A 17,414-nucleotide genomic window follows, 5' to 3' on the forward strand; every position below is an offset into this window, starting at 1 on the left:
TACTACGTGCACATGATGGAACAAGGGCTGCCTCATACACACGCATGCGGTCGAGGTCCTCAGGGTTACTGTAAAAGGAAATTTCCCGACGGGCGCCGCCGCGTTGATGCCAAGTTCTGCGCAAGCATACTGGTCCGATGGTCGGTGTGTAGTGAGTCGACTCCGTGCTTGGGCGGTGCCGTGGTGGTGTGCAGCGCACGTTCAGCTATGCCAACCGAGTCGCGTACCGCCACCCACGAGGAGTCACTTCTGTCTCTCGCGCATTAGTAGTGCGTTTGTTCTTCGACGGACCGATAAGTACCTGGTATATGATCCTTGCAGCCTCGGAACAGATCTGACTCCTCCTAGGCATATAGAGTCCTGATGCTTGTGTGCAGGAACGCGACGCCGCTCTGATTACATCTGAAATTCGAAATCTCAACTTTCACTAGCACTGGCCATATTCGCCCTGCTCGCGTAGTATTGGCTTCAACGATGGCCTCAAACGACCGCAATGATACCCACTCGGAATCTGCGGCTCGCATGCCTAAGCGCTATAAGCACCCATTCACCGAAAACGAAGACTGGGCATATTACGCTGGAAACGACGACGACCCTACGGAAAAGGACACGCCGCGCACGCTCGCCGAGCTGCGTATGTGCGCTCTGAGCGCGGCGATACGCCAGAAACCTGAGTGGTGGGTTAAGTTCCGGGACGAAAACGTGCAGACGAAGTGGACAGAGGAGATCAAGGAGCAGCAGAAAGATATGCATCGGAGCTTGCAGCTCACTGACAACATGGTGCGTTTGGTTAAGATTGAGTCTCGCGAACAGTGAGCCTGATAGAAATGCATAGATACATTACATACTGGGCGAGCTTGACGCGTATGCAGCCCTGCGGGATCCGGAGACAGGCATTGAGGTTCGTCCGAAGTGTATGGTCCAACCCCTCTTGCCTTCCTCTCATCTGCGTTCACAGCCCGGTCCCTATGAGAGAATCTGGCAGTCCGATCAACTAATCCCTGCGTCCCTGAAGGCGAGTCTCGTTTCAGCAGTCGCACCTCTCGAGTCTGTCCCGGACTCGGAGAAGGACTGGCATCCAGGGTCAGATGGTAGAGTTCTCGACCTCGTCCACCCATCGCTCTACCCTGTGGTCTACGGGCGTACCACGACACGCGGCTTTGAGGAGACCCTCCAGCCCCGCGCGACGGACGTCGCCGCTATGTTCCGGTCGGAGCGCTTCCAGTGGCTCCCTTCGGATTCCACGTTGAGGAGGATGGCACAGTGAAGTTGTCCTCGCCGTACATCAACAACATTCACCCAGAAACCACAAGGCGCTCACCGAGGTTATCCCAAAAGTCATGGAGAAGGCGGTGCCAATGTTCGAGTGGATCCTGTCTGACTTGGCGAGAGAGACACAGCTCCCTACACGTCTTGACCTCAAGGGCGTAAGTTTCCGGACTGCGTCTGGCCGATGGGCGTACGTGCCGTTTCTTGATAGTCATCAAAGCCTTGCTCACTCCACCAGTACGAGCCTAACATGGATCGGGACACAAGGCTGCGCTTCATCGCAGAGCATGACCGTCTTCAAGCTGAGGACCGCAAGGTGTGGGAAGCCGGCAGGGATAAGTTGTGGGATGACGAATGGGACGTTTTCCTGGCTACTCGCTCCAGCGAAGACGAAGAATGGGAGGAGCCGCCGTACCCAGAGTTCAAGGAAGTCAACTATCTCCAACGATTTTTCAACGAATGGCAGGACGCACAGGCAGAACATCTGTGGCCGGATGCAAGCCGAGCTACGATGGTGGACTGGATGGAGTGAAGAAGACAGTTGATTTGCGAGGGAAACGCTCCAAGTCATCGTGAAGTTGGCTAACATGTCCTGACACCCGAGAAGCCAGAGTATAGCGGTGGGACATGGCATGTAGAAGGCGAGCCGGATTCTGCGACGTATCACAAGCGCTTCTGACTTCAGCCTCCCTACATTATTCAGGGATGGATAATGAGGCGATAGTGTCTACGTTCATATATGTGGGGCGCTCATGTTTGCGATGCTGCCGCGGTTCTTCGTGACAATGCACCTAGTACTATGACACAGAAAACATCACCGAATCTACCCTGTCTTTTCGCAATGCAGTCAACGAGCCGCGCTATCATGAACAATGTGACTACTACTGCATGCGCCATCTATACAACATATCGGTGTGCGTTGTCCATTATGCCTATCATCTAACCGCCATGTCATCTTCGCCTCTTCCAGTGACGAGATCTGCGTGCAAACTGTCGGCCAAGTCACAACCAAGCAAGACCGGTGCATCGCCTTCCCGAACATCTACCAACACCTCGTCTCGCCCTTCCGTCTCGTAGATCCCACCAAGCCAGGCCACCGCAAGATCTCGTCTTCTTCCTTGTCGACCCGAACATCACCGTCCATCAGCGACGACGGTGGGCCCGCAACAAGAGTCGTGGATCCGCCGGGCAGTGGAGAGCACGAACCTCTGGTGGAGGCTCCCATTCGAGCTGCAAGAGATGGTTTGGGAGCGGCTGGATCTGTTGACAGAGGAACAGGCGAAACAGTATCGGGAGGAGCTCATGAAGGAGCGACGCTGATCGTGAAGACAGTGGATGAACAGAGGTTCGGGCAAACGTTCAATCTGTGGTGCGTGGCTCTGAGTGTGCGGTCAACCGTGACCATAGTTCCCATTCTGATCCGGCGTGCGTCTATAGTGAGCACTGAGGGCTTGGTGCAGTCAGCAAGGTCGTGCTAGGGCAAGTGCGACATGAAAGGGTGGTATTCAGCTCGTGCTCGGCCCGGTAGTACGCTAAGCGTCGAGTAAGATTGCTCCATGTCATGAATAATGTACTCACTTCTAGGTCCCACGTCTGGTAGATGTTAAGGACACGCTTCACAGTGCGCGATGCTACTTATCATGTCCATGCCGTCCGAATCGTGGTTTGACGCACCAAATCGTGAATGATTCGACGTCAGGTGCGTGGTTCAAGTTTCCTCAGCACACGATACAGCGACAACATGAATTCCTGCGCAAAGCACTCTACGATCAGGTTTAGAGGTGCCAGGCCAGTCCGTGACTGCACAAACATTGCATTTCCAAACCTCTATCAGCACCGAGTCTCTCCCTTCCAATTGGCAGACGCCACGAAACCAGGTCGTCGCAAGATTCTTGTATTCTTCCTTGTCGACCCACACATCACAGCTAGGTCCATATCGTTGGGCCCCGCGCCTTTCAAACACACATAGGCGGAGTCCAGCGGGTTTGATATGGGATCACGCCGGGCGCAGCGGAATTTGACGGCCAGGCTGAGCCAGGCAGCCGCGACCTTGGCTAGGCGGCCCAGGTCGAGCGGCACAATGTCCGGATCACCAAATACCAACGTCCGACGACCCCCGCTCCTATGCGCACTTTCCGTGCGGGGCCCAACGATATGGACCTAGCTGCAAGATCCCATCCGCGGCCGACAGGATCAATATGTGGTAAGTCCCCATCTATTATGTTGCACCGCGTACTCATCGCATATTCCATATGTAGTGAGTATTGACGATGGCATGCGTCGATCGACGAATATCGGCACGGCACTCGTGAAGCACGGGCCAATTGTTGAAGTAATTCTACTCCTTTCTGAGGAATCATAGAAACTCCAACACGACGTTTCCAAATAATGCACCGTTCGTCACGTCATTATGGTCGTCCTGGTAATACATGCAACGTTCGTGAAGACTTCAATGTCATTATACTACCTTCGTCAATGCTTTGACCGCATGCTCATCGTCCTCATGGTTGGGACTGTGCAGATGATTAACATTAGCTTCGAACTGGAAGTGAAGACGATTGGCTTACACATCATCAGGCCCTTGATGTCCTTCACGCGCGACTGCTCGATGCCCTTCCTCAGGATCAACACCCGGATACTAGCCCAGGCCAGTAACAAGCAGCCAAACGCAACAGGGATCAGCCAGTAAAGCGGCGACAGATGATATGAGCCACCAAAGACGACGTGCAGCGGGGGTGTATAGATAACGAAGATGCCGAGGCACGCTCCCGCGAGGATCCCAGCAAAGTTGTAGTAGTTCCCGACGATTGACTTGCCGAATGGGAAAGAGAATTTGGCTTTGACGGCGAAGACATTGAAGCACTGGATGATGAAGATCGAGAGATACACTAGTCACGATGTCAGCATGGTTTCTCACTGATAGAGGGTGGACTGCGTACCAATAGACTGTGCCTTCCCGAGGGCCTCAACCTGCTGAGAGGCGTCGATAACTTGCCCTCTTGTATTGACGAAGTCAGGACTCGATTCCGTGAAGTAGGCTATGTAAGGCGACGTTCGTCAAACGACTCGGAATGATGCACAAGGGGATCACGTACTGATAGACGTCGATGATTGCGCGGTTCGCAGGTCAGTCGGTGTGAAGCCGCTCTTGTAGAAGACCACGAAGTAGGCGACAAGTGCCCCGAGCATCTCTATGACGCCAGCCTCCAGATAGGAGTAACTGAGCAGCTTGCCGTCCACCAAAGACTCGTCTTCTGACCGTTCCGTAGCATCCTCCCAGAACTCGCGAGTGAAGGGTGTGCCGAACTTGGAGGTCAGGGCAGAAATCCGACTCGGCTGAATGATATCGCCTGTCTCTGTATCGCGCCGAATGGTCTTCGTCCGACGGAGGGCCTTCCTCTTCAATGACATAACTGACCGCTCATTGACAGGCTTCCGTGGGGCCATTCGCATCAGGCCGTCTTCCGTCTCCGGCTTGTCCCACGCAAACGATAGCTAGTGATGCAAATCAGTAAGCACGTTCACTGGAAAAAATGCCTAAGAATACTAACCGCTACGAAGAGTTCAAAGCCAAGATCTGTGGGTTTATTGGTAAGTGACATATAAATAGTATCGAGTGGTCAAAGTACCGATCACTAGGATAAGAATAGCCGACAGCGGGAGAGGGATTGGCACGACGACATAGAGTAACTGCGGGATGACTTCGGGTGTACTATGCGAGATCGTGTATTGAATCGACCGCTTGAGGTTGACGAAGATCTGACGGCCCTCTGCGACACCCTCTGCAGCAGAGTTGTCAACATGGGTGAGGCTCACAGAGTAAGCGACAAGTCACTCACTGACGGTAGATGCGAAGTTATCATCAAGGAGAATCATGTTCGCAGCCTCTTTCGACACGTCCGAGCCAGATATGTTCATGGCAATTCCTAGGTCAGCCTTCTTCAGCGCTGGAGAGTCGTTGACGCCATCGCCGGTTCTGCGGAAAGAAGTCAGCTCACAGCATAAAGCGATCGGATGATCCTTACACTCCGACGATGTGGCCGAGGGCCTGGGCATGTTTGACTGGAAGGGATTCCATGAGTGCCTGCATTGGACCGACATGAAGGTGACCTACCTATTTCCAGCTTGTGTGCGGCGACGTACGTGCGAACACAATTTCCTTCTTGGCAAAAACTGGAGCCTGTCAGTACGTAACAGAGTGTATAGAAGACAAAGGCCTGCATACTCTGATCCCATTGCCAACCCTGCAGCCCGTCGATGTCGTCGCCGTGCACAACCACCGCGTCGACTTCGTCTTCATAGATCTCCTCGATCGGACGACCCGTCTTCGCGCTTAGGGTCTCCCTCGTGTCGCCCAAGATGAGGTTGATCTTGCGCGCGATCGCTTCAGCGGTCTTCGGGTGGTCGCCCGTGACCATCATGACCTTGATACCAGCAAGACGGAGCGTGCCGATAGCCTCGCGAACGCCGTGCTTCGGCGGGTCCTCCAGCGAGATCAGACCGCAGAAACAGTACTCCTCGCTCGGGTAGTTGACGTCGTTCTTTGAGAAGGCATAGCCCATGTCGTACTGATCTGAAGGGAGGAGCTTCTGCGCGCATGCAATGACACGATGGCCGCGGGATGCCATGTACTGTGGTCTGAGTGTCAGCTATGGTGGCCACGAAGAGAATGGAGCACATACGTTGTAAGCTTCGTCGTACTCTGCCTTGAACTCGTCCGACATAGGCTCCATCTGACCGTCCTTCAGATACGTCGAACATTTGGCGAGAACACGCTCAGGAGCCCCCTTAATATAAAGCGTCAAGCGACCGCTCGCATGCGGCTTGTTCAGCTATTGATCGGGCGTAAGTCTCGGTAACACAAGATAATACATGACCATAACTAGTACGCACGATGACCAAAGCCCACTTATTCGACGAGTTGAACGGGATCTCGAACACCTTCGAATGCTGCTTGTGCAAGTCATCGTAATCGGCAATCTGACGCCCTGCGAAACGCGTAAGGCCGGTCTCCGTGGCGTCACCAAGGATCTGGCGCTGGTCAAACGGCACGTCCGTCTTGTCGAACTTGACCCTCGAGTTCAGCGCCGCGATGTCGACCATCTCGCGCATGCCTGAAGCGCTGATAGAGAACGCTTCCGTGGCGTCTGTGTCGTTGTTCGATGGAATGCGGTGTACATCTTGCCTCCGCTCCAGAGGTTCGTGACGGTCATTTGGTTCCGTGTCAAAGTACCAGTCTTGTCCGTGGCGAGGAGAGTGAGCTGTGGGGTGTGTCAGTCTCACTTCGGAACCATTGTGCGCAATTATAGGGACTCACGGATCCCAGAGTCTCTACTCCTTGTAGATCCTTCACGAGTACATTCTGGGCAGCCATACGCTTCGCGGCAATCGACAGCAGAAGAGTGACGACAGAGGGCAGACCCTCCGGGACGAAGGCCACCAGGATAGATACCGCAAAAGTGACCGTCTCGGCGCCCTTGCCTTTATAGACCGTGGTGATGCCGACGATGAAGAACACGACAGCAAACACAATGGCGATGGAGGAAACCATCATGACGAAGCGGGAGCTGTTGTAAACGACGTGAGCATCTGAGCTGGCGGGTATTTCAGGGAAAGTGGCGTACATCTCGACGCCGAGAGGACTCTTGTTGCCCGACTCGCCTCCGGTGAGGGCCGCAATCTGACCGATCAGCGTGTGGTCTCCGGTCCTCACAACAACGCCCCATCCTTCGCCGTTGACGACCAGAGTGGAGTTGAAGACCTGCAGCCACGATCAGGATTTGTACGAACGGAGACAGGAAGAGAGAGATGTCCGTACCAAATTCTCAGCTTCGACTGGCCTGAGGGGGCTGCCTTCCGGTTTACCAAAGCGCTCTTGTGCTCCGACTCTCCCGTCAGGCTACTGTTGTCGACCTTCAGGTCCGCAGCCGCGAAGAGGACCAGGTCGGCAGGCGTCTTGTCGCCCATACGCTATACTCACGTGTGAGCTGTCAGCACAGCGAAAACCCCTCATGCCGATCGCGAGAGGTACCGACCAACAACACGATGTCACCCTTCACCAGATCCGCGGCCGGAATGGACGTGATCGACCCGTCACGGACGACATGACACGACGGCGGGATCATAGCCAGGAACGAAGCGAGGATCGCCTCCGACTTCTGCAGCTGGAAGAACTCGATGAAGGCGTTGAGGAACGCGACGGCGATGAGGATCCTCCAAGATAGGTGTTTTGGAAGTTAGCCTTTGAGGGAGGTTAGCCCGATATTAATGGCGCCCCAGGAAATTGTGTTGTCTGGTCATCATACCTTAAAGCGATCCCCAGCAAGATGTACTCGAGGATGCCGGCGAAGATCAACAAGATGTTGAACATGGTCAGGAGGCAGTCGATATACTGAGTAAAAAGGTTCGATGAGACAATGGTTTCGAAGCGGCGCTGGTCGACGTACCTTCTGCAGGGCAGACTTCTTCTTCGGCGGGGTGAGCACGTTGCGCCCATCGCGCGCGAGCCTGGCCTTGGCCTCGTCTGTGGTCAGGCCGAAAGACGCGCCGGGGTCCTTCGTATCAATGGCAGTGTCGGCGCCGCACCAGCTGGTCGTAGGGCAGGTGGTGCTCAGATATGTCGACCTTGTCGAGCTCGTCGGTCTTCTTTCCCTTGGTCTTGTGCTCGTCGAGGTGCTCGTAGCCTGCGGCGGCGAGCTCCTTGTCTTCCTTGGTCATCTCGCGCTTCATCTCCACACCTCTGGGCGGAGGTGCTGGATCTTCTCCTCGCGGACATCCCATGATCGTCGGGAACACGACTGCTCGCGTGCCGGTGACTTCCTCGTCGGTGGTGAGAACGGGGAGGCGGAGGCGTCTGGTGGCCTTTCTCGGAGTCCATATCAGCAGCCACGGTCAGAAACGATAGGGAGCAAAACTGAGACGAGAGGGGACAAACAGCCCTGTTCGTCCCTTCATTGAATATATACATGGTGACCTGGGGCGGGCCTGAAAGATGCCGAAAACTTCTCTTGAAGCGATGACAGAACTCGGGACACAGAATCCCAGCGGTGAGGCTTATCGGATTGCACATGCGCGGTGTGATTGGAGCTGGCGAGGCAGCCCTGTATAAGTTGAACGAACAGCCAAAAGCCCTCAGAGCTGATGGCGTGAATTCCTCCGCCACCAACGCAAGTTCGGACGCCCACGTGGCGGCGCGAGCTAGCGCTAGACCCGTCCACGGAACAGTTTCCTTGACGAGTGACGGGAGACCCCCAGCCTCGAGGTAGGGCGAACGCCTTGCCTTATGGAAGTTGCTGGCCAATTTCCGACAGCCAGGGAGCGCGGCTTATCGACCGACCTCGGTCGCGAGCAGCCACTGTTGCATGTAAAATGCCACCCTAGCTTGAAGGGGCCGAGAAACGCCCTTGTAAGGGTCGTCATGGTTCTGTCGCTGAAAAGCTTTCAGAGCGAACAAAATAAGGCATGGAAACACTCACTGAGGATCACCGTAAGGCTTGGCCGCGCAGTCTGGACACGCGAAGTGCCCGAGTCAAGGTCCGGACTGGAGCGGACATAACACACTGCTTCGGATAAGCCAGACACAGTGGATGTGTGGCTTCCGAGTACCAACGACGGGGAGAATCAGTACCGGATGGATCACAACCAAGCACGAGTTGCATCGGGACTCCAGAGGTCGGTCCGATGGGTTTGCTATGGGACTGCTAACCACATGAAACCCTGGGGCGTCAGCCAGTCGGGAACGACGGATATGACAACAGTATAGCAATCGATGCGACTTGTATTGTCAGGCGAGCAATACATTCTGGCCGCGATGGAAGGTGAAGTTGAACAACTAGACGTTTGAACTCGATCGCCAAGTGCAACACGCAGTGATCGAGCGGCACCTCCCGCTGGGGCTCCCGAATTTACTAATACGGCAGGCGTGCAAGAACGAGCGGCCAGGCATCTGGCAAGTCCGGGCGCCCTCTCGTTCAATCTTCCTCGCGGAGCACTGCGCAGCGCCCCGAGTGGTGCGACAGCCGATACTATTCCGATTCGAACTCGGTGGCTATTGATTTATCTTTGTACTGCTTCTTGGGTACATTACACGCTACTCTACATCTTCTACCACTACTGCCGACCACAATGACGTCCACACGGGCATCACGGCCATCGAAGCAAGCGTACCGGCCCCGACGCACGAGCCTCACGCGACGGGGGCGATATCTTGGGTCAACACATACCGTAGCGCACCTTCCCGCCTTCACTTCTCCACCGCCTCCTTCGCCTGGCTCATCGGGAGCTCCTGGACCCACGGCTTGACGCCCTTCTCCGCGGCGAGCTTCAGCATCGCGTTGCAGTCGTCCTTCGAGCCGATGTGCGACCCGCCCAGGAACGCCCGCTCAGCAGATCGAACGCGTGCATCTCCGGCAGCGGGTTGTTCGTGTCCGGCAGCCCGACGTTGATGAACTTGCCGTGCACGTCCAGCATCGACATGTACGTCTTCAGCGGCCGGTCCGGCCGGAAGACGTCGATGGTCGAGATGAAGATATCCAGCTCGCCGAGGTACGGTTTGTAGAAGTCCTGTGTGGTGCGGGTGGATCAGAGGAAGGCGGCAGTCTCACGAAGACGACGTACATTGGAGTGTGTGCTGATGACGTGGGTGGCCCCCATCTTCTTTGCGTCCTCGAGCTTCGCTTCGCTGTGTGTGAAGGCGTACACCTCCGCGCCCATCGCAGCCGCAAACAACACGGCATAGTGCCCGAGGCCACCGATGCCCATCACACCGACCTTCTTGCCGGGGCCACAGCCGTTTCTCCGCAGGGGCGAGTACACCGTCAGGCCGGCACAGAACATGGATGCCGCATCCTTGGACTCGATCGCCTCTGGGATGGCGAACACAAATAGCTGGTTTGCACGGATGGCCGTTGAGTAGCCGCCCTGCGCGAACACGCCGTCGGGGTAGTATGCGTTCTACGGACAGTCTCAGCACGAGGACCGCGCATCAATCGCATCTTCACTCACGTAGGTGTCGATCATGCCGTCTGCGCAGTAGTTCTCGTTGTTGTTCTTGCAGCGCTTGCACTTGTAGCAGCTGCCGATCTGGGCGCCGACGCCGACGCGCTGGCCGACCTTGAACTCCTGCACGTTCGCGCCGACCTGCGTGACAATCCCGACGATCTCGTGCCCGACGACGAGCGGCAGCGTGCCCGTGCTGCCCCAGCCCTGGCTCAGGGTGTGCACGTCCGAGCCGCACACGCCGCAGTGCGTGATCGCGAGCTCGACGTCGTCGTCCTCGAAGGTTTTTGGCTGGTAATTCACCACGCTCAGCGTGCTCCATGCCGACGGGTCTGTCCAGCAAACGGTAAATAAGCAATATTCTCTGTGCCGACGAGTTAGGATCATCATTACGAACCGGTCAACGCGTAGCCCTTGAATTCAACCATGATGCCGTCAAGTGGTGAGCTGTTGCAAGAGTCTGTCTCTGGGAATGTGGTCGTGCTCCCACAGGGGCTTTATATATAGGTTCACAGGATGTTGGGATGTGCCGTCTGCGCTCCGTCGGGATGGCACATCGGTCCGCCCGCGCGAATATTGACAGCGTTCACATCGCACACCACTGCAACGGCGCGCGGACCGTCCGGCAGCGGCATGGAGCAGCCGAGTCTAGTCAGAAAAAGCTGAGCGGAAGACAGTCAGACAACGCAGATATCCGCGATGACGACCATCCTGCGGGAGCCGTAAGTATGCCGCTCGCACATTCGTCGGACATCCAGCATACTGTAGCATAGGAGGAGGACATAAGGCGATAACCGCTCACGGTGGCGCCGACCATGGGACCAGGGATGATCGCGTTTATTTCGGATAAATGATATGTACGTCAGCCCATGACGCCAACATCCATATGAACGATAAGGCACACCTGAAATCGAGTTCATGAAGTAGCGAGAATTAGGGAGACGAGCACGAGGAGCAACGATCGGTCGAGTCCGGGAGGTACAGAGGGTGGGCAATGCCCATCAAGGTACAGAAAATCTGTATCGAGTAGAAGCTCGGATCACCAGTGAAGAACTACACGCAACGATATATACGACAAGCGATCCAGAGCACAACTATACTTGTGTACACTACAATAACAAATACTATACATCCAGGGAAACATGACAAGGGCATCGAGGGTCATCATGTCCGTCGTATATCGATAACAATGCTGAGGTGGCGCAGGGAGCATGACTGGTATAAATACAAGCAAGGGAAGGCAGTGACCTGAGAGACCGCTTTAGATTCTCAGGTGCACGGCAGATGAGGAAAACGTACCAAAGCACAGTAAAACTCATCCTTAAAGGGTGAGCATCAGATGCAATGCAAGTGTTTCGCAATGCAGCGGAAGGGCTAACGAAGCACCTAGAATTCCAACGCCTCCTTAAACTTCGTCCCACTCTCGAACTTGCGCATGGACCGTATGCTAACCGCATCGGATACCTGGCGCTGAGGAGAACTCGCCGCCGTCTGCACGCTGAAGCGTCCTTCCCGGGTCTCCTTGGGTGTGGGTGGACCATTGGAGTGCTCGGTAGATGTCGGCGATGGCGACGAGACGAAGGGATCGCTGTAGCGCGTGGCCGGATGTTCCGAGTGCTCCGGAGCTTGGAGCTCAACAGAGTCTGCGCTCGCGTCCTCGTCGCGCCTCGGTAGGTGCGTGTCGACGTGGAGAGGCGACGGGTCTCGCTGGTGTACCTGCTGCTCGCGTTGTGGGTTGTAGGATGGCAGCTCGTCCCGTGCGTCCCACTCGTCACCGTCCTCGCCGCTCGCCCGCACCCATCCCTCCGATCTCCGCCTCCCGAACACGCGTGTCAGTCTGGAGAGCCATGACGGGGCGTGGAAGGCACTGCTAGGCGAGTCCGAACGTGCTTGCTTCCTCTGCAGTCGTCGTGCACGCCGAAGTTGGCGCTCGTAAGGCGTAGGGTTGTACCTTTTGAGGAGGATAAAGACGAGCACGGAGCAGACAAGAACGACAACCCCGAGGGAGACGACCAGCGCGATGAACGCCACGGGCGAGCCATTGATCTCAGGGACCTCCGTTGCCCCTCTGATTTTGGTTTCTTGCTGCGAATAGGAATCCGAATGCGTCAGATTCTCATCATTCACTCATACGCATGACTGGGACTCACAGGAGCTGATGGATCTGTGACCGTTACTTGTCGTATAGAAGGCATCGTAATGGTCGTGAGGCTCGAGTTAAGATATGCAAAAGACTGAAGAGTATTATCGTACAGTGGGAGGTATACAGATGGCACTGGTGAGGAGGATTGGCGCCCGAAGGTTGCGGCAGCGTAGCGCCCAAAGGTGGGGATGGGCCCGACCGGCCCGCCTGTGTCGCAACCAAAAGCAGCAACTTCCGGCAACCACACTCAGACTGCCAGCGTCGCCTTACTAGTTAGTACAGTATACGACCACCCTCTTCTCACTGAACAAGGTCGTATTTAGGGTCTGCCTCAGGGAGAGTAGCATGGCACCTCTACACTGACGGTTGATTTATCGCTAGAACCCTCCAAAATCGCAACCACATTCCGCCGTCCAGTTGTGCATGTAGGCGACACCGCGTCTGCTCGATGTGCATGGCCCCAAACCCAAACTCCATGATCTAACAACTCACAGTGCACAGCCTGAGCCAGAATTACGTTATTGCTGATCATGTATACCAAACCATGGTGTTGTCGCTTCGAAACTCCGGTGGACCCCAAGCTTCAACTCGCTCATGCGGCTCTGCGAAGACGGTGAAATCGAAGCTAATGCTACAGTATATACAACGGCACGAAGGAAGATACATATAGGCCACAAGGTAAGTGTCCATAAACTCGTAACGTCGTGTCACCCGTTAATCTGCGTAACAAAATCGTGAAACAGCGTGGATACAGCCACGTCTAGTCCGCGCGAAGACGCCTCCGGCTCAGTCTTTTTTTATCCCTGCGCGGCGACGTCCGCGTCGAAATTGAAGAACTCGTTGATGTCGAGGTTTCCAAAGGGCGACATGCTATAGTTACCTGGCTCGATGCCTAGCTCGGTCAGCCCCATCGTGTAAGATTCGATGTCCGCCTGGATGCCGCTGTAGGTGTTCGCAGCGACGCTCGTCGGTCTCGGTCCTTGCCCCGCGTATGTGGACCCAACAGACTCGAAAGACGAGCGGCCCCCTCGGTGGTCGGCGGGACGTATGGCGCACGCGCGTTCACCGGGAACTCGGACGACCTCGGGGTGCGATCGAAGTCGACTTCGCCGACGGGCGTAGCAAGCGCGCCGGCGGGGACGAATGCCTCGTTCGGCCACGACTGCATGGTATTGGGCGGTACGTACGTCTGCGTGGGCACGCGGGCTTCTGCGGGCGACTCTGCTGTAGGATCCACCCCTGAGACGGTGACGGTAGGAACCGGCATAGTGTTCCACCCGGAGAGCGACGAAGTCACCATGGTGAGCGGAGATGGAAACGCGCCAGAAGCCGTCGCAGCCCTCCGCCGTCGCAGAAGGGGGCTTGTCGATGTGGGTACAGAGCTACTGACGGCCGATGTGGACGTTGGTGGACGTGCCAGTTGCGGGATCGCAATATCCTCATTCTAACCATGATGGTAAGTGATACCATTCCCGTCACTATGAAACGGTTACGCTTACCTTGATGTCAGAGGTATCGAATGTAAACGCGTCTGGGGCGCTGTGTACCGACGACGTCGAAGGCGATGCAAACCCGGCGCTCGGGTCACTCGACCAGAGGTTGAACCCGGCATCCAGGGGCTCGATGGGCCACGCAAACGGACTGAGGTCGTATGGCGATAGAGAATCCGCGAACGACTCCATCTTCACACCCGTGGGCACACTCGGCCGTTGCCAGGCCGCGCTCGCCCCCGACAGGTATAGGAAGGCTGGAAATGGTCATGAAGCGGCGCTCCAGGTCGAGAAGGCATCGACACGGACCGCCCTCCGTGTCGCACGGACGCCGTCGCGCTGTCGTCGTAGAACGGGGTACTGGGGGGCTCTGGGGACGGCGAAGAATAGCAAACGCTACCTGGGCTGGAAGCCGACGTGTAGTCGCTCGCGGACTCCGACTCGGAAGAGTGGCCTTCCGATCTGGTCGCGGTACGGCGCACAAGCGACTCGACCTGCTCACGCCTGGAGATCGCGACGGTCTCCTGCTGGCCGTCGCTCTGGCGTCTGCGTGGCTTGTACCTGTAGTGGGGGTGCTTCTCCGCATGGTCTAGACGCTCCTGCTCCGCCTTCTCCTTATACGGCGCCTTCTCCTGAACAGAGAGCGCCTTCCAGGCCTCGGCAGCTCTCTTGGAGAGCGTCTTTTCAGGTGTCGGTGGGTTGTTTCGGTTGGCCTGCGCGTGCTTGCGCGAGTACTCAGAGCGGAAGATGATGAAGGCATTCGGGGGTCGCGGGACCCACGATGGATCCCGCTCGCGGTTCCTCTGAGCTCGACGCTCGGAGGTGGCGCTCATATGCGAGTGAGTGCGATAATATGGTTGACGCTGCATGTCGGAGAGAGATGGAGATGCTGCGCGGGACGGTGAGGTATCTGGTCGTTGCAGGTGAGCAACGAGTGACAATGAAGAAGAGAGGAGCGAAGCACCTCGAAGTTCGGTAGAGGAGTAAGTTGGCCACGCTTTAGAACCACTTGCTATGTTGGACATCCAGCCGAGGATTGTGGCCGGAGCGGAGGTCATGTGTCAGAGTTGTGCGCAAGTACAAAGCGTGCAGGGGCCCGCGAGAGTGGCCAGAGGGAAATCGGCTATTCTGCGGCACCATCATGCTTTATAACAACCTTCCCCCGATATTCCGACTGGCGATGCTCCCCTTTCCCATTTGATACTTTGGACCGCCACTCCGACGGTAATTGTGCGTGCCCAGGTCACGGAAGGGGTTCGCGTCGCCGCCGGCGCCTGTGCCACTGGCGTGGGCGCCCAAGATTGCGATCTGTGCTCATCGTGTCTGATGAGATTGCGATCTGCGCGCCGCCGCACGCACACCACGAGGCTACCCAACGCGAAGTCCCGACCGACCCGCAAACCGCATGATGCTCAGCAACACGTCCCTCTCGGCGGACTCGCGCTCTGATGTGCGTGCTCGCCGTTATGTCCCGTGTCTCACTGCGGCCGCCGCACCTTGACCTAGGAGTGGGTCCAGCGTAAAATTGAACCAAATTTCAATCTCAGAGACTCAGACTACCCCTTACTGATCGCCGCGGGGGTCCCGCGGCCAATTCTCTAGATTTCTTTTGGGCACCGTTGTATTTTGGACAGGAGTGGTGGCAATCGCGGCCGCCCGCAGGCGGGGCGTGCGCGCATCGCACTCGGGTCTCCTGTGTGGCCTCCGCCGCACGACGTGGCGACCCGGCCTCGACCTACCGTACCTTCGCGGGTACGATCTCCCAGAAAAGGCTAGTGTGGACCGGACGCCACTCCCGTTCACCGTGGATTTCTCTAGGAACGAGTTCGGCTCTGCGGTGGCACATGTCTCATCCTGGACCCGCCGACCAACGGACCTTCAGAGGACAGTGGGCATTGGGCTGAGCATCCTCCATTGAGGAACTGTCGCCGCCACCAACCGCTGAAAGTCAAATTACGTAGAGGGAGCAACAGACGATGGTGATGTTTGCGGGGACGGCACATGTTAAGGTGAATCCCATGGCTAGACCCCGGCTAGTGAGCGAACACTGAACGTTAGTCATTAGGTTCTGATCAGCGAAGGTGGCATGCACAATCGCGGAAGTTATCGAATGCCAAGTTTACCGGTATATACTGCCGCATCTGGCGTGTTTGCCCCAAGATTGCCGTCACCCACGACAGACCGACGGGGCCTCGTATGGCATCACGTTACTGGCTACATCCATGGCGACAGAGGTACAGGAGTCTGAGGAGACAGGAGACAGGACAGCTATCAGCTTGTTATCAGAGTTGCGCTCTCGAACAGAGGGCACAGTGCCAGAGTACCTCACATCGGGCCGGTCGAATACCGTTTCCAGACGAAGAAGGGGCTGACATCGCAGCGGCGAATACTGATTTGCGAGAGACGAGGAATTTCTTCGAGTTCCTACTAAGGATATGTGTTCACAGGGTCGTCTCGAAGCATCAGAGCACGGGTAGGTCTCCTGTCTCCTGATTTCCTTCGGAACCGAGGGCCAATCCGAGCATAGTGGCAGGATATGTCGATCGAGCAGGATCTTCGCGGGAGGTTTGGTTGCAAATAAGTGGGAGCAATGTCATTTGCCTTTTGCGAGGCGACATTGTCAACTGGACAGCACGGGAAGCCGAATTTGCTTCGGCGGGGGACAGCGCCCCAGCGTGCCTCTTTAGATAGCAGGGCGCGAATCCTCCTGTCATAACAATTCTAGACCCCAATATCACTCCATCAAATCTCCTACGGGTACACTCGCAGAGAACCGAACCGTTACTTTGGGACGGTAATTCCGCCGTGATAAGTAATACTGCTGCGAGGCCGAGACTGCAACTCAGTGGCACAGCACACATACGGGCTGCCACCGGTGGGTGCAAGTCAACCCAGGCGATGCACAGCGCCAGATCCGCCGAGGCCACCGCACCATTGTTCAACACATGGACGTCTGGCAGCACTGCTGCCATATGCCTGCTATCCCTCATTCGCTGTAGCGGGGGGTCCCTTCTCTCGCTTGCGTCAGTCTAGCTTTGGAGTGCCCAATCGATTCAGACTGACCATGTCTTCAAGCTGAAGTAGTAAGTTAGTATATGAAGCAGAGGTTAAAGGTCACATCGCCAGACTCTGAGAGCACTCGGTGTTGTAGTTGTCATATCAGAGTGCGGTACAATGTTGCATAGCAGCGTACTGACATCATGATGGTACCCGCGATTCGAGCGGACACGCATCGAACTGGTGGGAAGACCCGATGTCTGGGACAGGTCGCCGCTTCTGTTCGCGGGAACACGCGATCCAGCGCAGCGTCGTCGGAATTCGCGAGGCAAAGATCAATAGGGTGGCCCCTAGAACGGGCGGCGACCATTGGACGGCGAGCGCCACGCAAACAAAGCATGGCTTACTCAAGAGGCACAAAGGACTCGTGCGCACGGCTCGCCAGCTCCCTCGAGTCACGTAATTCTCCGGCGATCTCGCAGGGATCTGATGCCCCTGTCCGCCAAAGCCCTGCTAAG

General features: G+C 56.4%; 5 protein-coding genes across 5 annotated transcripts; 1 reads left to right on the forward strand and 4 right to left on the reverse strand.

The window, feature by feature from the left end:
* Positions 1–474: 474 nt before the first annotated feature.
* On the forward strand, positions 475–2,589 carry B0H18DRAFT_959787 (uncharacterized protein; the record flags this gene model as incomplete). Its single annotated transcript, XM_048042864.1, has 8 exons — positions 475–780; positions 836–901; positions 959–1,263; positions 1,304–1,427; positions 1,508–1,783; positions 2,117–2,181; positions 2,240–2,424; positions 2,462–2,589. 8 exons carry the CDS (start codon positions 475–477, stop codon positions 2,587–2,589), a joined length of 1,455 nt encoding a protein of 484 aa, XP_047886584.1.
* Positions 2,590–3,640: 1,051 nt separating this feature from the next.
* Positions 3,641–7,845, reverse strand: B0H18DRAFT_1045110 (aminophospholipid-transporting P-type ATPase). Its single transcript, XM_048030745.1, has 19 exons — positions 7,716–7,845; positions 7,575–7,660; positions 7,305–7,482; positions 7,173–7,239; positions 7,088–7,149; positions 6,894–7,030; positions 6,587–6,836; positions 6,448–6,530; positions 6,163–6,391; positions 5,952–6,101; positions 5,495–5,900; positions 5,413–5,442; positions 5,295–5,331; positions 5,109–5,245; positions 4,906–5,051; positions 4,365–4,764; positions 4,209–4,307; positions 3,837–4,157; positions 3,641–3,782 (listed from the first exon to the last, which is right to left on the reverse strand). The coding sequence occupies exons 2-19, from the start codon at positions 7,637–7,639 to the stop codon at positions 3,742–3,744; spliced, it is 2,838 nt and encodes a 945-aa protein (XP_047886585.1). The 5' UTR covers positions 7,640–7,660; positions 7,716–7,845; the 3' UTR covers positions 3,641–3,741.
* A 1,469-nt stretch (positions 7,846–9,314) lies between these two features.
* Positions 9,315–11,087, reverse strand: B0H18DRAFT_1045112 (chaperonin 10-like protein). The gene is made up of 6 exons (XM_048030746.1): positions 11,029–11,087; positions 10,664–10,865; positions 10,273–10,598; positions 9,886–10,221; positions 9,709–9,831; positions 9,315–9,649 (listed from the first exon to the last, which is right to left on the reverse strand). Exons 2-6 carry the CDS (start codon positions 10,692–10,694, stop codon positions 9,512–9,514), a joined length of 954 nt encoding a protein of 317 aa, XP_047886586.1. The 5' UTR covers positions 10,695–10,865; positions 11,029–11,087; the 3' UTR covers positions 9,315–9,511.
* A 565-nt stretch (positions 11,088–11,652) lies between these two features.
* Positions 11,653–12,461, reverse strand: B0H18DRAFT_1125503 (uncharacterized protein; the record flags this gene model as incomplete). Its single annotated transcript, XM_048035032.1, has 2 exons — positions 11,653–12,351; positions 12,417–12,461. The coding sequence occupies 2 exons, from the start codon at positions 12,459–12,461 to the stop codon at positions 11,653–11,655; spliced, it is 744 nt and encodes a 247-aa protein (XP_047886587.1).
* Positions 12,462–13,102: 641 nt separating this feature from the next.
* Positions 13,103–14,957, reverse strand: B0H18DRAFT_1108321 (uncharacterized protein; the record flags this gene model as incomplete). Its single annotated transcript, XM_048032740.1, has 5 exons — positions 13,103–13,388; positions 13,466–13,853; positions 13,909–14,156; positions 14,300–14,788; positions 14,864–14,957. The coding sequence occupies 5 exons, from the start codon at positions 14,955–14,957 to the stop codon at positions 13,207–13,209; spliced, it is 1,401 nt and encodes a 466-aa protein (XP_047886588.1). The 3' UTR covers positions 13,103–13,206.
* Positions 14,958–17,414: the final 2,457 nt, after the last annotated feature.

This window comes from Fomitopsis serialis (assembly GCF_022376445.1).
Source record: "Fomitopsis serialis strain Sig1Antser10 chromosome Unknown B0H18scaffold_157, whole genome shotgun sequence".
Lineage (NCBI taxonomy): Eukaryota > Fungi > Basidiomycota > Agaricomycetes > Polyporales > Fomitopsidaceae > Fomitopsis > Fomitopsis serialis.

Excerpts from the sequence above, each read along its gene's own strand:
- B0H18DRAFT_1045110 (XM_048030745.1), bottom strand. The coding sequence starts at position 7,639 with ATGTTCAACATCTTGTTGATCTTCGCCGGCATCCTCGAGTACATCTTG. Across the intron at positions 7,240-7,304 it reads AGGGTGACATCGTGTTGTTG|CGTATGGGCGACAAGACGCC; the intron begins GTCGGTACCTCT and ends ACGTGAGTATAG. Across the intron at positions 6,392-6,447 it reads CTCTGGAGCGGAGGCAAGAT|CGCTTCAGGCATGCGCGAGA; the intron begins GTACACCGCATT and ends GTTCTCTATCAG.
- B0H18DRAFT_1045112 (XM_048030746.1), bottom strand. The coding sequence starts at position 10,694 with ATGGTTGAATTCAAGGGCTACGCGTTGACCG. Across the intron at positions 10,599-10,663 it reads CAAGGGCTACGCGTTGACCG|ACCCGTCGGCATGGAGCACG; the intron begins GTTCGTAATGAT and ends TTTGCTGGACAG. Across the intron at positions 9,650-9,708 it reads TGCACGGCAAGTTCATCAAC|CGGGCGTTCCTGGGCGGGTC; the intron begins GTCGGGCTGCCG and ends CGATCTGCTGAG.